The 19,137-nt window shown below is 34.4% G+C and overlaps 1 protein-coding gene across 1 annotated transcript in view; it reads left to right on the top strand.

The window, feature by feature from the left end:
- The first annotated feature begins 4,166 nt into the window (after positions 1-4,166).
- Positions 4,167-19,137, top strand: part of LOC111064078 (tolloid-like protein 1) — a 72,061-nt gene continuing 57,090 nt past the window's right edge. The window contains exon 1 of the mRNA XM_039420484.1: positions 4,167-4,843. Within this exon, the coding sequence (XP_039276418.1) occupies positions 4,651-4,843 (193 nt within the window). The 5' untranslated portion in view covers positions 4,167-4,650. The remainder of the gene's footprint in view (positions 4,844-19,137) is intronic.

Below are 19,137 nucleotides of genomic sequence, written 5' to 3' on the forward strand. Positions count from 1 at the left end.
ATAGATTTCTTGACTTTTTTAAAAGTTGGCCAAGGTGTTCTCCCTTTCACTGAATTTCAAAAATAGAATACAAGACTCGAGTTCTTCGAAGTACTACCTACAGTACCGGTACCGTATTTTATTTAGAGGAAATATTTTTTGGTGTGATCATGGATTTGAATTGATTAAAAAGAATATCATGGTTGAGACTTGAGAGTTTATTTTGAGCAATGCTTATTATTTGATGAACAATCATAATTACTTCCAAATTACTTCATAATTTCCATCATCATCATCTATTAAGGTAGGCGCACACAGATCGTCATCGGACGGACGGCACGCATCGGACGATTAGATTTGATGCATTGTTTTCAATTGGAGTGCGCATACCTATACGATGCGGATAGGTACGCGCATTCCAATTGGAAACAATGCATCGTCCGATCCGTCCGATGCGTGCCGTCCGTCCGATGACGATCTGTGAGCGCTTACCTTAAAACTCCAATATTGGGGCACCGAGCTTCGCTTGTTATTTTCATTTATTGATAAAAAGAACACAATTCTCTAAAATGATCGTGTCTATATTTTACAGCTTTATACGTCAGCTTATGAATTTCGGGGATGCGATATTTTGATTTTCCACAGAATCACTCGCTCACTTTTTACTATCCACAGACGACGAAAATCTCAGCTGCTTCAGCCAAGGATGAATAATTATCCTTTTAATGTCGTTCAGCGAGTTTTCCCAAAGATCACAACCTAGTGCAATCGAATTTTTATATCATAAACCTACTATGTTCCAAATTTCGTGAAAATCGTTAGAGCCGTTTTCGAGATCCGTTGAACATAAATAACCAGATAACCAGACATACAGAAATTGCTCGCTTAATATAATATGATTACTATGGGCCGAATCCAGGTCTTTGTTTTGGCAAAAAAAACATAATTAATGAGAAATTAAGAACTTCCTATACTTTGTACGCTTATGACTTGTAGAATGGTGTATTACAGTATCATAACCACCCTCATTCTAACTTTTTTTATTCTCCGTAATATCATCTCACATTGTTAATATATTTTTCTCGTTGACTGCAGAGGGAAGCACCCCTCTATAATTGAATGAATTATAAGAAATTCTACCCTGGCAAAAGTTGAAGAGATGTTTCTATATCAGATTTATTAGTTACATCATTGAAGTTTTTGAATACGTTTGATGGACATATTTTTCAAGTGAAGATTGAGTGTTTGATCTCCAAAAATACAATTATTATTTAATTCTAATATAATTTGCTTTCGAATGATGAAAAGATGATTTCAGAGAGTTGATTTAAATCGAAAGTAGGCAATTGATTTATTGTGTTACTGACTGACTTATTTGAATTTTCATTAACTGTGTTACGGTACTAACTTACTCATTTGAATTTGCATCAACTCTGTTAAGCAGAAATCGAAGTCAGTTATGGCTTCAATGTTGGTGTTCCATTCTATTGCAGTTTCTATAAGTTAAACTGAAGAGATCCAAGACGGCTACATTCAGCTAAGCCTCATTAGCGGAAAATCCTGGCGATAAATTCCGGCACAGCAAACAGCATCCTCACCAACTAGAGCTTCCCAAGATAAACTGAACTCGTCTTTGAGTTATAGGCTATTATTTCTGCACGATTAACTCCAACATCCGTAAGATACACATTAAGAGAGACTTGCACGCCTCAGAAACTCAACTACTCGTCGCTAAGTCCCTGCTGAGCTACACACATTGGATAATCATTATCATATCATCATCATCATCATCATCAAAAACAGTAGGTACTGTTGGTAATAATTATCATCATCATCACTTCATTAACACGAAATTATTCAATTCTTATCATTGTATTATTTATAAGAAGCATTACTATAATATTTATTATATAGGTATATATTTTTTTCCATTTTTCAGTATTGCTTATAGGCTACTTCGTACTGTTTGCTTTATGAACTCACAGCTAGCGCACAAGTTTAACTTTGCTGGCTGTGCCAAATCATTTAGATCTATTATAATTTACATTTTTATTATGCATTTTGTATGTATCATTCATGTTTTGTAACTATGTGATTTTGGCGAAATAAACATTCTTATTCTTATTATTATTATTCATATTAAAGTGTGTTATAATATCATAAAATGATTCTAAAATCATCAGGATTTCTATGATTTCTAATCTATGATTTCATAATAGAAACTCGGGTAAAATACGTGATAAAGGTATGATTAGATTCATTTTTCTCCAATTAAAGTGAGATGTGCTTTACGGAACGCACGTCGTTTTTAAGACCTTATTGTTGAGAGGAATGAATAATCTTGCCAGTAGGTAGTCGAAACATTAGGATAACTACGGTACCGTATTAAATATATGTTAAGGCAAAAAGTTGATTGGAAACGAAGTAAGGTGATTTTTTGACAAGTTTAAAATGAAAGTTGCAATTTTGACATGTAGTTGATCTTTTTATCGCGCCATTTCAATACGACCCTTTGACATTTTCCCTCTCGAATCAATGTACTCATTTATCGACTTTCATTCAAAATCTTTTGTTGAGATCTTAATCTGAAATCATTTCATTCCATTGACAAGTGGAGCCAGATATTCTACTATTATTTATTTCTATGGTAATTCTATAATCAGGAAACATCATGACGATGTGACTATTAAATTCAATTCTATAATCACACTTTTTCTATGTATTTTAACACGACATGCAGTCAATTATTGAGTAAATATTAAAAACTTTTACTTACTGACTGGAGTACTTTCAATTGCCTGGCAATCATTTTCAACAGTGTAGACCGGAAATGTTTTGATGGTTAGGAAGATTTGTGGTGTTTATTATGTGATCAAAAAGTTTGTTGGATTTGAAATTCAGCTGTTCATTTAGTATGTTTTTATTGTCTAGGATGGTGGCTTTATAAATTTCAAACTTTTCAAACTGTTTATAAATTAAATACAACAGAACAGTTTGAAATTTATAAAGCCACCATCCTAGACAATAACAACATACTAAATGAACAGCTGAATTTCAAATCCAACAAACTTTTTGATCACATAATAAACACCACAAATCTTCCTAATCATCAAAACATTTCCGGTCTACACTGTTGAAAATGATTGCCAGGCAATTGAAAGTACTCCAGTCAGTAAGTAAAAGTTTTTAATATTTACTCAATAATTGACTGCATGTCGTGTTAAAATACATAGAAAAAGTGTGTTTATACAAAGCAGCTCGGAATGGATCAAGAAATCATCACCTTTAATTCTATAATGTTAGTGATGCTCTAAATCTAAAGAATAATTGAAAAATTTCAATAATTAACAAACTGAAATAGAAACAAATGTGAACATTTGAAATCTATTCTAGTTGATTCTTAGACTGAGAATATTCCCAGTTATCTTTCCTCCTTAAAGTCTTCTATAGTTTTTCATGTCAGAGATATTTTGTCTCAAATAAGTTTTAAATGAATCTTTAAATGAGTTCAATTCCACATAATTCTCATAATATACATTATGTAATTTTATTATGTGAAATTAAAATTCCTTTACTGATGTCCACTCAAATAGAGAATAAACAATAATCAATTCACTACTTGAGACTCTTCACAGATGAACAATATATGTTAATATATTTTTATTCATTAATTTCCATTATTCAATTCTATAGATGTCTCATCAATTTCTAATATTTTTCATCTGAATAATACCCTCTAATGAAATATCATCCCTAATAAGAATATCACTCATCAGCCTTCTAGAAAATTGAATTGAATAATAAATCTCTTTCATTATTCCTCCTTCCTTTCCTGTACCGTACTTTTAAGATGAGAGAAGAGGCTCATTGAAACTTAGACACTATGAGCTGTGCGGTGCACCATTAGCTAATTATTTGAAATTGAAATAGAGTGAGAGCCCCAGTTGAGCCGGGTACGTACCATCAGTAGACAGAGAGTACTATCAGTACCATCAGACACTACAGAGAGTAGGTATAGAATGCATAGATAGCTGAGTATTATTCTATACTGAATGTATAGATAGATAGATGCGTATTATTCTATACTCTTATGTCAGTGGACAGGAGCTGTTTGGATTGCTATGCGTAGAGGGGATGAATGGGTGCGGAGAGGGGAGGGGGTTGACAGAGGGCGCGATTGTAGAGGCAGTGGTGGTGGCTAGTAGCTCTGGTTAGCGCGCAGCAAGCAAACGTTCTCAGTACGCTGATAGCGGCTCGGAGTACGCCGCTCATAACCCCATATCTGTCAGCGTTCAAACAGTGATCAACACGTGACTCTACCAGTGCATCTCTGAAAGGATTCAAAGTTCCATACCATCTCAAAATCGCCGTTAAATCTTTTAAAACATCTTGAAGTGTTGTGATGATCGGAAAAAATGTGTATATCAGTTATTTATAGGATCTGTACAACCTCAAAGTTATGCAAAGCGTGTTCGTGTACAGAGTACTGTCCTATCCACTAATATAGTTTTCTGAGACTATATTGTCACTCTGTGTAAAGTTGACAAAAAATGTGTTTTCCCAATGAATTGTTAGATAGTTACAATAAACACGATCCGTTAGTATTTGTAAAATATTGTGCATAAACGTAGAATATTTTCGGAGTTAAACAGTTGTGTGTAAATTAGTGTGATGGAGTTGACGCGAATTGTGTGTTTACTTTTCACTGTGCTGTGCTGCGAAGGTACGGGTCTGAGTGATGAGGCTAGGGTCACCGGCAAAACGCGGCATTCCCCGGCTGCCAGGTTCACTGCCGATGAACTCATGTCCATGGATTTCCCACAGAAAATATCGAACGATATTGATCTCGACCCATGCAAATCGAGTAAGTAATCACAAAATCATTAGTACCCGTTCATAAATTTCGCTACTATGATAAATATCGACACATGTCTTCACAATGCCTCTTATCAATCAATCTCTTTATCAATAATTGATTCAGTGGCTCTTATCTTTCCAAGATAGTGCAGTATTGCAGTATTACCTGGATAATATCAAAATATGGTACCTTGTTATGAACTTATAATTATCCTTAAAAATGGCCACTAACAAAAGACAAGTGTGTTGAAAATGTGTGTATACACATGCATTTCATGCTTGTTATATTTTCAGCGAACGACTTTGAACAAATACCGATGTTTGACAGCAGCTTCTAAAATAAAATAAACCACTGGAAAATTAGAAATTATAATGATACAGAAAAATTTAACATCAGAATAGAGCAGCAAAAAAAAACAACAACATTGATTCAAAAACCTAACCTCAAAGATTTTTGTTCGAACTCTGTTCCTGATGATACAACAAGCATGTGTGTACACAAATGCTCGACCCACTTGTCCTGTCATTAGTGGCCTCCCCTAGAGGAAGATTACAGCACACTAATTGAGAGAAATGTCAATAATGGGATAATGCTGACATAACATTTCAATAGAGCAAATGTTCTACATCATTGTTATATGAAATTGAAAAAAAAATAGTGATTAAACTATTTATGAATATTTATTAATAATGTTGATGAGGAATGTTGGTAGCTTGGTACAACGAAGTAAAGTAAATTCATATTAAGGGAGTCCCTTGCGGGAAGGTAACACCCCACCCCCCTCAATATACAATTCAAGCCGCCAATAGACGACTATCATACTTCATCTGGGACGGACAGTTCAACGTGCTTATCCATTAATATGGGTGACATGGGTGTGACCTGGTGATAACTGAGATTGAACCCGGGATCTCTAGGCTGCTATAAAAGCACCACATCCACTAGACCACTCTAGATCACTCTGTGATCTAACCAAAGTTGGTACCTAATTTGCTTCCCTCAATATACGCTGGAGAGTAGATGTTTTATTCGAGAAATCAACTGGCACACTTCCCCATCAAGGGGAATGATTGGAAATGTAGGGGAATGATTGGCTACTCACCGGCATTCTCAGTGACTGTCACTATGTGTCATCCTTGGAGGGGTGACCGCTTTGGTCAGCTGATCTGAGTGTCTATTTCCTAACTCAGTGAGGGTGGTCAATGATTCAAGAACCTACTAAATTTTGCGACTTGATTATCTTTTAACATAATTCTCATAGTTAGCTTGAATCTGAACCTCATTTTTGTGATGTGCTATTGAAAGGAAAGTAAAAGGTTCTTCACAATTGAAATCAATATGTAATTATCAATATCCACACAATCTGTAATCATGGAATAGAACATGAGATGCTTTTCAAAATACTTTCTAGTTCTTCACCGAGAAAACAATAGGCCTAGTTCTTTCTAGAGAATCAAACCTCGTTTATCTTACCAATTGATTGGCATAGGCATAAGTTATTGTTGTATTCGTCAAAATATCGGTAAAGTATGCCTAAAAACGTGATTTAGAAAACTTAAAAGAGGGCTAACTTGATACTCCATAATAATTTGACTTTAAAAAGATGGAAACTCAAATATTTGATAATTTTATCCTAACCATGAACATATTTTCAATATTGATATAACGTAAGGAAAATTCAACGATATGCACTGTATAAACGTTTCAATATCGGGTTCAACTCATGTAAATAGTCTGTCGTTTTTGGTAGACCCACCTGTAGTTTTTCTTATTGAAATAGAGGTATCCTTGAAACCATAACTTTTGCAACTACCATATTATACGGTAGATGTTCAACTAGTTCTAACGGGGATTATCAGTAAACTTTTGCTAAGACTTATTCGAAAATCTGCATCCTCATATACTAGCCGGTTACCAGAGGAATATAATAACAACTGGTTAGTTGACATAAATATAGTATTCTAAACTGTTTGTAAAAGATGAAGAGTTTGGGAAGATTTCTTGCTGGGGAGAGTTGGACGAGAGAGGCGAGATTATTCAAATTCTCATAACAGGAAAATTTGCCATTGTTAGCTACTGTACTATCGATCTCGTCTACAGCTGGCTGCACTTTTTGAATTGGTCTCTAAGAATGATGTCAGCTATGTTGAAGCTTTCAGCTAAGAAGCGAGTCGTGCATCCATTTTGTTTTGAAATCTTTCCCGTTATCTTGAAAGACTTTTCTGGGTCAAATACGAATCTCAGCCTGGTTTTTACGCGAATGTCAGATATTGAAAGAAAAACTCAATGAAACAACGCGCTTAATAGAATAAAATAATATTACAATGCCATTTGTATATTATACTTGGTTGTTCTATATTTTTCATCTATTTCTATAGGGGTCCTTGAAATTTGAAGAAAAATAATAATAAAAGTCACTTGTTCATCCAATTACAACGAGAATACAGTGAAAATATATTATTAAAATATAATTTTGTGATTCAATGTGAGCGTACAAAAATTCATTTATAGAGATTTACTAAGCTATAGAGAGTGATAAGTGGAAATAAATCCCTATTACCAGTTAATGCATCTTGCCATCATCAAAGCCCTGGAATACCCTTATTCGGGTTCAAACTAATTTGGGTTATTAGAGGCTATAACATATATTTTTCATAGAAAATCTTCATATTTCGTAGCGGGAACGGTCAAGAGTTTGAGATCCCATTTTATAAACATGTCACCAATCATGTTAGATACACTGAAGAATAATGTATATTTAAAATTATAATGTATTCTATGAAAACACTGTAAAATATTGTATTTATTTGAGAATTCATCAGACACGTTATATTCTTCGAGTATGTTTCCAAAATTCAATATTACATTGCTCATTTGAATGTTATAAAGTTCAATAATTTGACGTTGCAATAGACGCGTTCATAAAAGGTCCAATTTGATGGATGGATGTCACTTAATAGGATCTAAAATTAATCTGATTTTCGATTTTGCCATTATAGTGGAAAGGTTCTATGGAGCCTATTCAGCTCAGCACTTCAATCTCGAAAACACCCATAGTGTTTTGAAGATTGTTAGTGGATCATCAACCTTGTTGTTGGGTAGAATGAAAATAATTGATTGTTAAAGAAACTGATAATTATGTTGAAGGTTTGTCACTTTCCTCATGCTTGATAGAGCAATGCTCATTAGAATATTCTACTTAAATTAAAATATAGATTCACTGTCAAAATAATACATAATGTTCGTTGCATTGTCAATGTAATACATAATTATTATTGGTTGTCCAATTTATCTTCTCATATGGATGCTCTACCATTGAGTTTCAACGTTTGAAACATGATATGATAAGCGTTTTCGTTGTTTCCGGGAATGGTTCTCCCTGTATGGACGCGCCTTCATGTTGTGGTCATTGGCTGAATCTGTCAATTGGAGTTGGAGTGAAATGTTTTGAAGCAGCAAACGAATGAGTCACTTAAGTGATATATTCAGGCTCGTCCAATATTTTTTCCTTATAAAGTAGATCTATTGGATAAGCCATGACTTTCTAGCATCATCGATCGGTGCAAAAGAGTCTTCAGTGTAGACTCCATTAATACCAAAGTGAAATTTATAGCGTTCTACCAGCTGAAACGATTATCCAATTGATAGGCACAACGCTCCTATTCCATTCGTCACATTATCATTTCCTAAATGTTTATTTCGATTGCAAGACGATCTGCTTTGGAGGACGCCACGAGGTTGAAGAACTTGAAACAATGACGCTTCTTTGATTTCCAACTCGAGCTTCCAGGGTTCTAATATGAATGACGTCTTGAAATAACTTAATTGTCATTTCAAGCGGACGTTTAATGTCCGTATGAGTGGCTTCTATAAATACTGTGCTTATTATTCAAAGTATTATATTATAGACTCTATCCAGTTCAATCAACAAGACCAAATCTAAGATCTATAGACACCATTCTATTAATAGAAAATTACTTGTAGGTCTGCTCACAGTTCTCGATGATATTTTCATGAGAAGAATCTTCATCTTTCAAGAATAAATGACATGTCTTGCAAATTTAATATCTCTTTGATGTACACATATCTGATGGTACACAAGCAATTCATTATAATGTTAATTATCAATGTTAATGATATTAATTTGAAAATAATAATGAAATAATAGAGATAGAATAGTGAAAATTTTATGTTAAAAATAAATAATTTCATGAAATTTATAAAAAAATTGAGAGTCTACAGTCTTACAAGATCAATATCAAATTGGAAATATAGTTTGGATATGTAGTGAAATTATGGTAATAAAAAAAATATTTTTGTAGATCCAAAATCTGTTTCCGAATGGCTACTGTTTATCAATGTTCATTTAGAAACCAAGCATTGTCACTGTAGCCGAGTGAGGTATACCGTCGATAGAAGCCAAAGTATTGGAGGACACGATAATGAATTTTCTTTACAAGGGGCCCGTGAAATGGTTCATTACGTCCAGAGATTCGATAGAAGAAAAAAAAGATTCGACCTCTTCTTTATAGCTCTTTCTCTCTCACACTTTTGCACTCCCTCTTTCTCTACATAGACAGACATTTTATTCTGCCAATTATTCTGTTCCACCAGAGATCTCAATAATTTCCGCAGCCTTCGAAACGGTTCATTTGTAGCGGTCATGAAAACACGAAAATAACATGCGCAAGACAAACATACTTCTATCTTCACACTCAGTATCTTATCACTGCGAATAGAATCAATTAATTTGTCAATAACAAGTCTCGAATTCATTTTAAGTTATCAATCACAACCTCAATCATAAGAATGAGGAGAAGGACGAAGAGAATGATGCTCCTTCTACTAATGATATGCTGGATAAAAATTTCAAATGAAATGAAAATGAAAAATTATTTATTAGGCAGAGTTAGGAATTTTAAGTCCTCTCTACCCCTCAACCCATCACAATAATATGTTTAAACGTACCAATAACATGTAATGATACTATTCTTCAATCCAGAACATCTCTGATTCATAAATTATATTTATTTATTCATTATTTATGATGAATCTATCTATGAATGTATGATTCTCTTCATTTATGAGAAGTAGATAATTGATTGGATTGATTTTTTTGGATACATTCAATATACATATTTTCCTCCAAGCTTCTTCGAGAACAATTATTTCGAATAGCCGGAAATATATTAATTGGATTCATGTTCTTAGTTCTTGGGGACTCACACACTAATATATTATGGATAACTTTCCCTTGAGCTATCAATATTATTCCTTAAAATTTTTCAAAGCAAACATAACTTGTCAGTAATTTTCAAATTTGCTGTATAGGTTCACACTTTGATGAAGGCTTGGAAAAGTGTTTTAGAGGATTCTAATGAAATTCTCGAAGAAAGAAAATCATCCAAGCCGTCTCATTTCATTTTCTCTACTCTTTTGGATTGGGGAACAATGACATGTTATTGAAAATGTGGTTGTAATTTGGAAGTTTGAAAACTGTTAGTCCTATCCAAAGGATGGAAGTGTTAAAGAAAGGATGAAAGGGTTTTTGAATTTTAATATATAGACTACGCTAAATCAAGATAATATTAGGAACACAATAAGCTCCGGTTGACGTGTGGAGTTCTTTGAACCTCTGGATCCTTGAATCCGTCCCTTCAAACAATCATACGATATTATACACAAACCAGGGTCGATTTGAACTAGAATCCTGTAGACAATGGCATCTTCTTGAGGGTAAGCCGCAACTTAATTCGACCTTTCGTTTATCTGAAATTGATCTGCTGGTTCAGAGCAGGGCTCTTTGCATGAGCGGAATTATATTATTGTTAGTTCCCAAATTAATTCCTGAACAAAGGACTGCCGAGTCAGCTCCATCTGACAGAAATCCCTTTGTATTCGGAGCGGAGGCGGCGTCCAGTTCACATGCAAACTTCAACTCCCTTCTGCTCGACTTTATCAGCCGCTTCTGAGAGGTGGCTGCTGGAGACATATCATCTGTTAACTGGCCTCTCCTTTCACTGATCATGCCTTAAAGTTTGAAAATCACTCCGCTTAACTCAAGATTTCTTGTGATAAAAGTGGAGTGCGAAGAATACTGGTATAATAAGAAACAAGCGTTTTGAAATGGAGATAAGCTGAGAATACAGATAAGCTCTTCTAAACGAGATCATCATTCTGCTTCTAAGGCTTGTCGCAAATTTGCGATGTGCCACGATGTGACACGTCTGCTAGATGAGTTAACCATACGATCATATTATAATGTTCAAATTTGCTAGCTTCATCTCAATGTGAACATTATAAAATGATCATTATTTATGACATTAACACTAGTCTATCAGACTCATGTCAAGTCAGTTCGCTTCTAGTATGCGGCTAGTCTGAAAGTGACAAATTACGTAGCCTACATACTTCATATTATTACAAAAAAAAAATTATAACTCTCAGAGTACTTATTTGAATTGTTCTTAATTTGTTTGTGGTTTTGAAATTGATGAAGCAGTGGCTGAATTAGCCCACTACTCGGTGTCGTCCGATGAGCGATTCGGCAAAAAATAGTCCACTGAGCGATCCATTGTTCAGAGGAGCAATAAGAATAGGCAGACGCTAAGAATGGGAGGACTTGGGTGTCATTAATAAACTGTGACAGAGGAAGGTTAAATGGGTAGTGTCGTGTGTATACTCGCCATATGATATGTTGATGATAATGATTGAATCAGAAATTCGTCAGAACCCACCAACTTCCATAAGGCTTACTCCTTAAGGCTGTGCAAAGGCTAAAAATAAACTTTCTACTCGTTATATTTTTCAAAGTTAAATATTATATATTATCAAGTTGGTCATTTTTAGTAAATCGAATAACTTTCTCAAAAATCTATACTTTCAGAAAATTTCCGTTTTACAAGATTAACGAAGTTTTTCGATTTGTATATCATCAAGCTATCAAAATGAAAACGTCTTCTTAGGAAAACATTTTTTTCCGATCATTACTTTTTGAGATATGAGCGCCTAAAGTTCAAATTTTTGGCACAGACAATTTCAAATTCGGTAAGAGATAAATCCATGAGAGTTAGAGGATAAATTCTTCAAGGTATTGTTGATCTTGTAAAACAGAAATTTTCTGAAAGTATAGATTTTTGAGAAAGTTATTCAATTTACTAAAAATGACCAACTTGATAATATATAATATTCAACTTTGGAAAATATCAGCAGTAGAAAAATTATTTTTAGCCTTTGCACAGCCTTAAGGTGTGCAAAGGCTAAAGGCTTTTTGAAAAAGCTATTCCATTTTCAAAAAATGACTGAATAACTAAATTCCAGTTATTTATTGACAATTGAATAACTTTATCAAAAATTGATGAATGTGGAGGGTGGTAGATACTGATTCAATCATCATCATCAATATAATATCGTATTGCGAGTATACACATATGCTTGTGGCCTGCCTCTGTCACTGTCCCTGATGATTAATGACACCCAAGACCTCCCATTCAGAGCGTCTGCCTATCCTCATTGTTATTCTGAACAATGGATAGCTCAGCGGACTGCTAACCCCCAAAATCGCTCATCGGAAATCGCTCATAACCCTACTACTCCACGCCTCAAAAACCAAAGAGTTTTCTGATTGGTCGAATGATTTACTAGTCGGCTAGTCGCCATTTTACCGCCACAGCTACTAATAGGAAGTTAGCAGCTAGAGAATGTTAAGTGCAAGTTATTGTCGAATGAGTCTGCTTGTTGGATAGGCTTACGTCATCAATTTGAATCCCCACGACTATTGAAACCTTTTTGGTTTGGATTACCAATTTTGAAACTTCTATGGCGCGAGTCGCCATAGTTTGTGATAGAATTCGAAACAATTTTCACAAAACCATTCGAAAGTTTTGTGATTCGTCACAATTGAAACCTATATGTGTAATGCGAATCCCCTCACCACCGTTTGCCAGATCCATATTATATTCATCAACTATTGGTTCATACTCGGAATGAAACATATTATAATGAATGTGATAAATCACATTAATTTTAAAAACCTTTATGAATGTTCAATCGTGGTTTAGAATTGATCCGTTGAACGTAGAGTGAGCATATTACCTTATAAGGCCACAACTAAATGTCTAATAATGACGTGCTGAATTTATTTCGCTCGTTAATTAACCGGATGCAGAGTCTGTTATGGGATTATGGGGTAAACTCTAGGAGCGAAATAGACGCTTCCCATGAGAGACCATGCATTTCGAAGACGCGCGAAGACGTGTCCTAACGTCAGGAGATGCATGTGCACACATGTTCATCATGCATGTCCTACCGTTAGTGGCCAGCCTGACGCCCGTATTATTGGGGCCCAACCCTAAGCCAACAGGCGACAGTGGGTCAGGTCTAGACTATTGTTCAGTTTGACTTGCAAAGTCCTCCAGACAAGAACATCGTGTATTTTTCGTTGTGATTTAGTCTTTAGTCAAAATACTGCTAAGGGTCAAGAACCTTTCACCAATAATGCCTTTCCAAATTCACTGTAGAAACGTAGCAATATTTAACATATTGTCTTCATAGTATTTTGATATCACAGATTAGATTGATCTATAGGCTTCATGAATATTGGATTGAATTGTATATAGAATGTATGAGAATTTTTCTTGTTTTTGTTTCGGACAAATATTCAGTGGCTAGAAATTTGTTGACTAGAGAAAATATTTGTAGGCAGTTTTTTGAATAGCATTCAATCATGTATAAGGAAAAAATCACAATACCTCTATATCCATCAACACCAAAATTGATGGACACAATAATTTTATAAGAATATCTTCCATTAATTTTTATTCAGGGCTACTTGATAATTTTATTATAATGAATGATTACTAGTATTGAACATTCGATGATAAGATGAATACCCACAGTCATGTCAAAATTGAAAGGGTGGTAATAAAAAAAAAATTGAACTAGCAGCTAACCCGTGCTCCGCAAGGGTCTAATTTTAAGGCAAACTACTTTTACTTGATTTTGAAGAATTTGAAATAAGCCCACAGCCATCCTCGGTAAATGAAGATTCTATATGCAAATTTTCAAGATCAGTCCAGTAGTTCAGACGTGATGATGTGTCATAAGTGAATTTCCTATCCCGTACGTGTATAAGCCAATTTTTGCCTTTATTATAATATAGATGATGAAGACATATTTGAATTAGAGAAACAAATAGGATTTGTGTCACTAGGCCAGTGTGGCACGATAAAATGGGAACGTATATAAAATAAATGGCACTTGCTAATGCTTGTTTGTAGGACCAATTGACCGAATCGCCTCCAATGCTTCTCAATAAGATGTAGAACAGCTAAGGAGAGTAATGGAGAGCTAAGTTGAGAGTAATTATATGCATAGCGATTCACTTTGAATAATTGAGAATGAAATTCACCATAAACCGTTTGAAGAGATTATCACATCGAATTCTATTCACAAATAATGGAATGTAGGTATATTACAAGGAAACATTCATAGTTAAATAGCAATACGTTGAACCACTAAACTGCACTTTAGCAGGGAAAACTTATACGTTTTGTTTCATACGTTTATATGTTTTATTCTATGACTTTAGTTTGAAAAACAATATCACACCTGGAGAAAAAACGATCAATTCAACGGCCGTTCAGGGAAATGAGTAGCATGAAGCCTTGTGCACACCACTGCGACGGTGACTGCGACGATTTCAACCATTTAACAACGGGCTAAAATTATCTCTAAGTTCCGTCGTCGTCATGTAAATTGCAGTGATGTGCACAAGAACGATGGAAGAGATCCCTAAGGTGCGTACAGATATACGCGCCGCGAATATGAGCAATTCACTTTTAATCAGCTGATGCCAAGCTTTTTATATTTGTATCTTACCGTTTCTGTAAAAATACAGATATAATCAGCTGATTCAAAGTGAATTGCTCATGTGAATTGCGCGTATATCTCTGTACGCACCTTTATACAGTATTTCTACATATAAATGAATGGAGTTTGAAGAAATTCAACCTCTTTAATGTACATTTTAAATGGAAAAGAGCCATGTAAAAATTGAAAAAATTAAAGAAATACAGAATAGTAGAATGGCTTCAAGTAGTGGGAAATAGACCCAATCTGAAGCAAAGTTTTCTAGCGCCTGTCATCAATGACAAGTGACATAGATAACAGTAATTAATAATACATCAGTTATCTATGAGAGAGGTCAGAGTTTAAAAGCAGTTAAGTGATAATAACAGGATTTTAGTGCACGTGGTTAAAACAAACTAGTGAAATTTATAACCATCTATCGAAATAACTCATTCAGAATTATTTTTGTACTCTCAATAATTAGTAGAGACACCCTTACAGTGATATTTATATTTTCTGTCAAACTGACGTGGACTTAAGATAAATTACATTGGGAAATCCGATATCTTGATAATTTAATCTAACTTGCTTCGTAGTTATATAACAGCAACCGAATAGATTATTAGTTATTATAATGTGTGTGCTGAAATATGAAAAGGATATTATTTTTGTTATTCAAATTATCTAGATATTTTCCAATAAATATATTGACTGTAATTTTTGTTACAGCAAATTGGTGTGAAGAGCAATAATATGATTTGATTTTTTAATGAAAATATTTCAAGACATAATTACCATTCTGCCACATACATTCAACGAGATTAATGGAGTGCTAACCATTATTGAATTGCTTCCAACTTTTGATCCTTGGACGAACAATTGTTCATATAATCCTTGCACATATCAGGGATTATTACCGATTCATCAATTCTCATCCTAAATAATGCAGGAAAAATTGGGATGTGATGGGAATTTTCAATTGGGATACAGAAACCTAATTGAAATAATGAATCATGAAGCACGTTATGCAACATGAATTCTGTCATCAGACAGTGAATGAACCTGAAACAATCAATAACATCTTTCTTCATTTCAAAAGAAAATTGAAAGTTCCATCATCATTGACAATATTTATGAATTATTGAATTTCTCACACATTATTGGGGTGAATTCAGTATGCTTAGCTCGAAATGGGGGTTATTTGCTGCAATTCCTCACCTATAATCGTTGAAAGAGCAGAGAGTTTTTCTATTTAACAAATACTTAATTTTGGGCTTGGAGCGAATCTTGTTAGCATTTAAATTATTACTTTAGTTTATTTTAATTTTAGTTTCTTTTCAGTTCCGCTATTTGTAAACCAAATCTTAGTCACTTTATCTTTAAGTAAGAGATGGCTTATTCATCTTTAGAGAAGTGGAAGTGATGGCTCAGCATTTATACTATGCTCGTGTCTACACGTATTTCAAAGGGCATCCACTTTTCACATACGATTTTCAGGGCATGAAAACTATATTAGCTCTACTATCGTTTCCTCTAGCCCTGAAAATCCATACTACCAATATGCCTGAAGCGGAAAACTCTATTAAGACAGTCCAATTAATTTCAGAAGTGGTTGTTGTTGTTGTTGTTGTTGTTTAGTTTCCAAGTATCACATTCAGGTATCGAGCGCCCATTATGAATGGAATTGATTAATACAATAGTATAGATTGGTAGTTACAACTCAGAGCAAAAATAGTATAAAATTATGCTCCATATGACAGAGCAAGTGCAAATACTGCATCATTCACTCTGCAACTTTGCTTTAAACCTGACTTTATTTATAATGACTGCCTGCATTGTTGATGTACGTTGCAGTATGATTACATACTGCCCAAGGGCTTGGAACGTTGTAATCTATGTACGGTAGGTACTAATGAGTATGACGGATAGGTAACAAAGGTGTAAGAGCAACAATTCACATCACTACTAAACATAAATGAAGAGATTTAGACAATATCATCCATCCTCGCTTCATTAAAATAATGCATTTTCTGAGCTCGGTATTCAAATAGTGATTGGGTCCAAATGACCGAATCAATGTTTCAATATTAATTTCATCTCTCATGGCTGTGACAATGATCGCCCTGTGTTAACATTTGACCTACTTACTCTTGCTAAACCTTGGCTTGTTGTCTTTGTTTCCAGATATAAATACTGATCAAATAGTTGAGAGTGATTTATTTGCATATTTATTTATCTGTTATTTGTTAATTAAGGAAGTGACGTGGCGCCAAGTCTCTTCGTTTGCATTGGACCGTATATGTTTATATGGAAGTGGCATAACTCAGCTCCACTTCCCCGACTTCTGTGTGAATTTATTAAGCTATTTTATGAGAATACATTACATGAAAATGATAATACAACTCAAAGAGGTTTACAGCTCAACACCAAAACAAACCTCATTTACAACAAAAGAATGATACAAGTGTTGAAACAAAAACTTAATATTAAAATTGGTGTGAACAGAACAAGTAATAAGTCGCAGTGAAGATCGATGCCACTAAACAACTGTGCAGTTATAAAAACAGTTAAAGATACAGATATAATGAATATAAAGGTCGATATCTTGCAGAGATACCTATCGACCTGCTCTGTTGTGGATGGGGGGGGGGGTTGTTATTGCCTGAAAATCAATTTATTATGGTGAAAAATTTTTCATTTTATAGAACTTATCATTTTAAGGAACATACGTTTAAATCAGTAGAGAATCTCAAGTTATCCCCATTAAGGCCGTACCTAGAGAAATATTTTGTTGGTGGGTGGTCGGTGTTGATTACGCATAGGCTGGAGTGACACCAATTCCAAGGTCACAACCCCTTTCCATGGGAACACTAACAAAATTTAGATCATTCATTTTGTCCGACATACAATATAAATAGATGATGACTTGTAACACATTTCGTGATTGGCTGATGATAGAACAATCTCCCATTTACTATCATATTATTTTTCTGTTCTAAAAGTAAAAGTGAGTGGATAATCCCAAATGTGAAACAATTTTTTATCAAGATCAAAGTATATTATAATAATAGCGTTGTAACATGGATTAAATCTTGTACTCAAACACAGAACACTTCCTCTCATGTGAACAAGCTTTAAATGTGTGTTTATAATGTGTGGGAGAATAGAAGCAATTTTCTATTCTATTTTGTATTCTATACTCTCCTTCCACCGCGGTCAATCATCGGTTGTAAACCTATAAATAGAACAAGAGCGAACTGTAGAGCAAGGAGTAGGCTACCTCCAATCAAGTGAATTTCAATACCATTCTGAATTCAAGACAAACATTTAACCTTTTGTGTCTAGTGAGTTTGAGATATATTTCTGAATAATGTATTATTTGGAGTACATCGTCCAATAAGTGCATCATATCAATCTAATTATGGGACAACGGTACATCAAACATTTAATTCATAGTGAGTTCGAGGCATTTTCCTTATAAATACTAATAATATACAGGTGCGAATAGACTTATGCACCACGAACACGCGCATTTCACTTCTCATCAGCTGATGCTATTCTTATTATATCCATATTTGTACAGAAAAAGTGAGATATAATAAGCATCAGGTGATGAAAATTGAAATGCGCGTGTTCGTGGCGCACCTCCAGATGAACCGTGCATTATTCGTAGGAGTACAATGCACGATAATTCATAATAGTATTGCTCCCTCGAGCTCGAATGTGAAAATAACCTATTCCAATAATCAATGTTCGTTAAAATGACTAAATTATTCTTGTGAATGGGGATTTTCCGCTTTCAAGTCACGGGTACACGGGAAAGAACTCACTATTGTAGAAATCAAAATAAAAATCTAAGTACCTTTTTTAAAAATTGTTCAGTTAAGACATGTTTCGGTAAATTTTATCGTATTTTGCAATTACTTGATAATGGCATCATAGCAGAAACATGTCTTTAGTAAACAACTTTAAAAGAGGGTCCTTGGAAATCTATTTTTATTTCTATTCAAGAGTAGCCCCAACGAAAAACGTCAACTCACTATTATCTATTTCGGTCGGTTCATATGCGTTCAATTCGATGGCCCTGCCAAATATGACAACATTATCAATGAATATTGGAAGCATATTTACTCAGCACTGATCGCATAAATAGGCTGATATGAAACAAAATATTTATCAATTTTCACTGACACACAATAGACCAAATTCGAATGTAATTCTCAGGGGAGAACTATTCTGGACTCTGTTTGTTAAGAACGGCGATCGAGCTGTATATAGGGTACGGTTTATTCGTTCCTAGAACTATGGATTGTAATTGGTGACCAAAGAAAGGCATTCCAAAATAGACACTTTTATAAAGCTTTCCAAAGAGTAGGAAGAATACACAGGCGTCAGTAGGCTAGTCTACACTGAAGGAACACTATGGTGGTTATTGAACTGCAGGTATAGAA

The sequence above is a fragment of the Nilaparvata lugens genome, chromosome 2, assembly GCF_014356525.2.
Source record: "Nilaparvata lugens isolate BPH chromosome 2, ASM1435652v1, whole genome shotgun sequence".
In the NCBI taxonomy this organism is placed as follows: domain Eukaryota; kingdom Metazoa; phylum Arthropoda; class Insecta; order Hemiptera; family Delphacidae; genus Nilaparvata; species Nilaparvata lugens.